This window comes from Chiloscyllium plagiosum, chromosome 23 (assembly GCF_004010195.1).
Source record: "Chiloscyllium plagiosum isolate BGI_BamShark_2017 chromosome 23, ASM401019v2, whole genome shotgun sequence".
NCBI lineage: Eukaryota > Metazoa > Chordata > Chondrichthyes > Orectolobiformes > Hemiscylliidae > Chiloscyllium > Chiloscyllium plagiosum.
Window position 1 is genome coordinate 52124279 of NC_057732.1, and position 6000 is coordinate 52130278.

The 6000-nt window shown below is 40.9% G+C and overlaps 1 protein-coding gene across 2 annotated transcripts in view; it reads right to left on the reverse strand.

The window, feature by feature from the left end:
- Positions 1-6000, reverse strand: part of bend7 (BEN domain containing 7) — a 44910-nt gene that overhangs the window by 9122 nt on the left and 29788 nt on the right. For both annotated transcript variants that reach the window (XM_043714176.1, XM_043714175.1), the window contains 2 exons: positions 3995-4220; positions 2030-2149 (listed from right to left, as the gene is read on the reverse strand). In XM_043714176.1, the coding sequence (XP_043570111.1) occupies positions 2030-2149; positions 3995-4220 (346 nt within the window). The remainder of the gene's footprint in view (positions 1-2029; positions 2150-3994; positions 4221-6000) is intronic.

The window sequence follows — 6000 nt, forward strand, 5'->3', positions numbered from 1 at the left end:
GACTGAGACTCATTTCTATCTCAGGTCACCTCACACTGTTCCTTCAGAAACTTCAGCATAATTTGATTGAGTTTACACTTGCATTCCTTTATTTCAAACAAAATGCATAATATGCCTTCTCTGCACTAAACTGTCCCTGCGCCTATCTACTAACCTGTCAAAAGTCTGATGCCTTTTGGTACAACAAACAAGGGCAGGGCTTAAAGAAGTAATTGTAGGGCCTTGGATAGTGTTATAGAAGAGGGACTTAGGGGTGCAGGTATGTAGTTCTTTGAAGTTTGCGTCACATATAGACTGGGTGGTTAAGGTGTTCAGCACGCTTGCCTTCATTGTGGGCGGCATGGTGGCACAGTGGTTAGCACTGCTGCCTCACAGCGCCTGAGACCCGGGTTCAATTCCCACCTCAGGCGACTGTCTGTGTGGATTTGCACGTTCTCCCAGTGTCTGCGTGGGTTACCTCCGGGTGCTCCGGTTTCCTCCCACAATCCAAAGATGTGCAGGTCAAGTGAATTGGCCATGCTAAATTGCCCGTAGTGTTAGGCAATGGGTAAATGTAGGGGTAGGGGTGGGTGGCGGGTCAGTGTGGACTTGTTGGGCCGAAGGGCCTGTTTCCACACTGTAATGTAATGTAATGTAATGTAATCTAATCTAATCAATCCTTTGAATATAGGAGTTGGGAATTCATGTTGACGGTTGTACAGGATATTATTGAGGCCTCTTCTGGAATACTGTGTCCGGTTCAGGTCGCCCAAATGTAGGAGAGAGATTATTAAGGTAGGAAAGGGTTCAGAAGAGAATTATCAGATGTTGCTGGGTATGGAAGGTTTAACTTACAAAGAAAGGCTGGATAGGCTGGGAAATTTTTCACTGGAGCACAGGAGGTTATAAGGCAATCTTATCAAAGTTTATAAAATAATGAGAGATATAGACAGTGTTCATGATAGTTGTCATTTCCCTTGGATTGGAGTTTTCAAGAGTAGAGGCACATTTTTAAGGTGAGAGGACAGAGATCCAAAAAAAGACATGAGGGGCAATTTTTTTTTCACATAGAGGATGGTTTGCGTGTGGAATGAACTTCCTGAGGAAATGGTAGATGTGGTTACAATTACAATGTTTAAAAGACCTTTAGATAAGTTTGGAGGGATATGAGCCAGGACGAGGCAGGTGGGACTTGTTTAGTTTGGGAAAATGTTCAGCATGGACTGGTTGGACCACAGGGTCTGTTTTCCGTGTAGTATGACTCTAAGTGTTTGTAGCGACTCTTAATCCGTTTTATGTCAACAGTAAATTTCAGTATTAAGTTTGCATATCCACATCCAAATCAACTAAAGAAGGCAGAATCTATATTTTATGGAATGGAAGATTAAAGAGTCAAGTCTGATCATTAAATATTTGCTACTGCTTCAATGAGACATGAAAGCAAAATGTAAGAGTCATTCAACAGCATGACTATACAAAGTTTTATTCATCTAAATATAGATCTATTTTTAGATCCAGGAGTTTTCTTTTTTTCTGTAGAATTCTTGGAGACTTTGTAGTAAATAGGTTATATTACTCCTACTTCAGGTTTCACAATATTTGAAAATGAAGGCAAATGTAATTCATTCAAAAATGTAGATTATTAGCCTTCTATAATAATCACTGTTTCGAGGGTGGTGATGTAGTGGTAATGTCAAAGGACTGGTAATGCGGAGCCCCAGAATAATGCTTTTGAGACATGTTCAAATCCCACCAGGTCAGGTGAATATGTAAATTTGTCTCAGTGATATTGAGCATGAAACAAACATCAGCTGTGATAGAATGACATATGTTTGATTACTAATCCTTCAGGGAAGGAAAGCTGCCATCCTCACCTGGATCTGGTCTACATGCAACTCCAGATCTACAGGAAGGCAGCTCATTCTTAACTGGCCTCTGAAATGGCAAATCAACCCACTCAGTACGAGGGCAATTAGGGATGGGCAATAGATACTGACCTCGCCAGCAATACCAACATGCCATTGAAGTAATGCAGAATACCTTTACTTACCAGAACCCCTTTTTAAACGCTTTCTGGCTAATTTAATTTGATCTTGGAGAATCTGTATCCAATCCTTTGGTCCAGGAAGTCTATCAATCTGATTTAATGTACAGTATCTTTCTGTGAAAACTGAAATATTTAAATTTTAGTTAATTGAACACTGAAATTTATGCCAGTGAAGACATACTCTTGGATCTACAACTTGCGAAATATATATCAATAATCACGTGAAATAAATATCAATAATCACATAAAATTATGGTGTCACCAGAAATTGAAAATTATGTTGTAAATCCTTCTTGATCTTAAACAACTAACAATCTCATATCCTTCCCATCTCTAGATGATTGTTCTGTTCATAAATCAAGGTCCTCAATGTTCATGATACATTTGTAAATTGATCTCATGCCTTGTAACTGAAGACCATGACCACGCCAGCCCGTCCCCTGCAAATCAAGGTTGTAAGTTCAAGTCCCATTTCAGATATTTAAAATTATGTTGATAAGTAGAAACGTTTTCCCTGATGGAGGGATCAATGACTAGATTGAAGGTAAGGGGCAGGAGGTTTCAAGGGGGTTTGAGGAAAAACCTTTCCATCCAGAGGGTGGTGGGAATCTGGAACTCTCTGCCTATAAGAGTAGTACAGGCGGAACCCCTCATAACATTTAGGAATTATTTAGATGTGTACTTGCAATGCCAAGGCACACAAGGCGATGGGCCAAGTGCTGGAAAATGGGATTAGAATAGTTATGTGGCGGTTTTTGATCAGTGACGTTTCAATGGGCTGAAAGGTCTTCTAAGAACTGTTGACCTATAATCCAAGCTGGCACTTCATGATGATGCAACGTCTACTGCTCTGGCAGGGTTCCTTTCTTAGGGTAAGGGAAGCATCATGGTAATATCATTTAATTAGGCAGCAAAAGGTCTGGGCTAATGTTCTGGGGACATAAATTTAAATCCCACCAAGGGAGCTGGAGAAATGTAAATTCACAAATCTATTTTGTATCCTTCACGTGAGGAAGTCCCATACTGTTATTTGTCTGACCTACATCTGACTCCAAACTAGAACAATGTAGTTGATTCCTCACTGTCCTATGAAAAGCCACTCACTTGCATCAAACCCTTCAGAAAAAGAGCTGAACCTTCACCAAGCAGGTTGTAATGCTTCAAGAAGGCAGCTCACCACCCCATTGTCAAAGATATTTAGGGACTGACAATGAAAACTGACCTTGCCTGCGTCACTCATATCCAAAGCTCAAATATAAACATGTGAGAAGCAAATCATTCATTGAGAATTATGTCATAACTCCACCTCACTCCACAATCAGGTCTGGCAGCATCTGTAAGGAGAGAAAAGAGCTGACGTTTCGAGTCTAACTGTCCCTTTGACAATGGGTCAGTTAGACTCGAAACGTCAGCTCTTTTCTCTCCTTACAGGTGCTGCCAGACCTGCTGAGATTTTCCAGCATTTTCCCCATTTGGTTTCAGATTCCAGAATCCACAGTAATTTGCTTTTATTCACTCCACAATCAGCCTTTTATTACTGAACACAGGCTCAAAAGAAACTCAGATTAGTGACTTTCAAATTAGACATTTGTAAAGTTCACAATTTTTTCACACATGCAATTGCACAGAATATATGACAAGCAAAGTTGAAAATGTTTTATATTAATGTGAGCAAATTAAGTAATGTCATTTTGGATGCAAATGAACTATTAACAACATTCTTAAGGCAACCATTGCCCCCAAAATTTAGAAGCAGAAACATGAGACTCAATGTCTTCATGATCATGTAATGCTGCTCAGTGCTCTATGTTCATTCACAAGACTATGCACAACAGCATAAACAAGAGGTTCATTCTGAAGTATGATATAATTATTGAAAAATTATTCTTCACAATGTCTATGATGGGGCATCCAGTCCTTTTGATTAAACATAATACACATTTTGTTAATGTATTCTTTTAAAATTACCTTTTATTGCTCCCACAATGTTTTGATCAAGACCTTTTCGATTATCGTTGGCTCCTCTTTTTCTCTTCCCGTTTGGAAGAGAACTAGCCAGTGTTCGGTCATCAAAAAATGCAGAGACAAGTTTCCGAAAAAGCAAACTTCCCGAGCGAGAGTAGTTCAATAATATGGAGACCAGTTGAGATTTGGGGATAAACACGTCATAGCCTTCTGCAAGCCGGACCTCTGGCTACCAGACATGAACAGGAAATAAAGTGAAAGTTCTTATTTGATTGAACTGTGCCTTCCTCCATTGCCCCCTGCTCAAACCAACAGCACATAAACAATCCCAAAATCAAAAACTGTAATAAATCTGAAGCACTGTTGTATTTTGCCACTGCAATAAAACATTCTAGTGAAACTTCCGAAATTTGTTTAAAATAACAGCAAGTTTTACAATCTTTCCTTCACATCTGTTTCAAATCAACTTTCCTTTTCAAATGAAAACAAAAAATAAATATGATCATTGCCACTGCCAATATCTTTCTACAACATGTCTTGCGGTATATTTTTATATGACAATTATTTGGTCAACATTCTCACACCAGAGTTATTTCATGTAACAGATTTTCTTCTGCTGTTACTTCTAAATTCTAAACATGTGATTCCCCCTTTACCCTGCTGTAAATAAGCTCTATTCTACTCAGAATGAGTACATCGCTGAACATAGTAACAAAGGCTTCATTGTGTTCAAACCAAGATACAGTACACACCCACTCGACTCCATTTTTCTCATGGCCTCACATGATGGACACCTGTCTTCCATTCCTGCAACAACCTTCATGGTTTTAAAACCCAAATCAATCTTGGTTGTGTCCTCTACTGACATCGGCCTTTATGAATTTTAAAAAAGTTTATTCTATTGGGGATTGTGTGTGTTTTTGGTTGGAACAGCATTCATAGCCCATCGCTATTGCCCTTGAGAAAGTGGTACTCAGCTGCCTTCTTGAAACACTGCAGTTGATGTGCTGTAGGTAGACCCACAATGCTCATGGAATCATAGATCCCAACAGTGTGGAAACAGGCATTTTGGCCCATCAATCCACACTGACGTTCCAAAGAGCACCCCACCCAGACTCACCCGCCACTTCCCTATCCCTATAACTTCATGTTTCCCATGGTTAATTCACCTAATCAACATATCCCTGGACACTGTGTACAATTTAGCATGGCCAAGCCACCTAACCTGCACATTGGGAGGAAACTGCAGCACCAGAGGAAAATCACGCAGACATAGGGAGAATGTGCAAACTTCATGCAAACAGTAGCCCGAGGCTGGAGTTGAATCAGGGTCCGTGGCGCTGTGAGGCAGTAGTGTTAACCACTGAGCCACCATGCTGTTAGGTAGGGTTTTGACCCAGTGACACTGCAATGTATCCTGGTGATATATTTCCAAGTTAGGATTGTTTTACCGATATCTGCTACCATTTTCCTTCTAGGTGGTAAAGGAAGGTTTGGATAGTGCTGTTATAGAGTCATAGAGAAACAGACCCTTCGGTCAAACCTGTCCATGCCGACCCAATCTAGTCCCACCTGCCAGCACCCGGCCCATATCCCTCCAAACAGTGCTGTTATAGAGTCATAGAGAAACAGACCCTTCGGTCAAACCTGTCCATGCCGACCCAATCTAGTCCCACCTGCCAGCACCCGGCCCATATCCCTCCAAACCTTTCCTATTCATATACCCATCCAGAGGCCTCTTAAATGTTGCAATTGTACCAGCCTCCACCACGTCCTCTGGCAACTCATTCCATACACGTACCACCCTCTGCGTTAAAAAGTTGCCCCTTAGGTCTCTTTTATATCTTTCTCCTCTCACCTTAAACCTATGCCCTCTTGTTCTGGACTCCCCGACCCCAGGAAAAAGACTTTGTCTATTTATCCTATCCATGCCCCTCATACTTTTGTAAACCTCTATAAGGTCACCCCTCAGCCTCTGATGGTCCAGGGAAAACAGCCCCAGCCTGTTC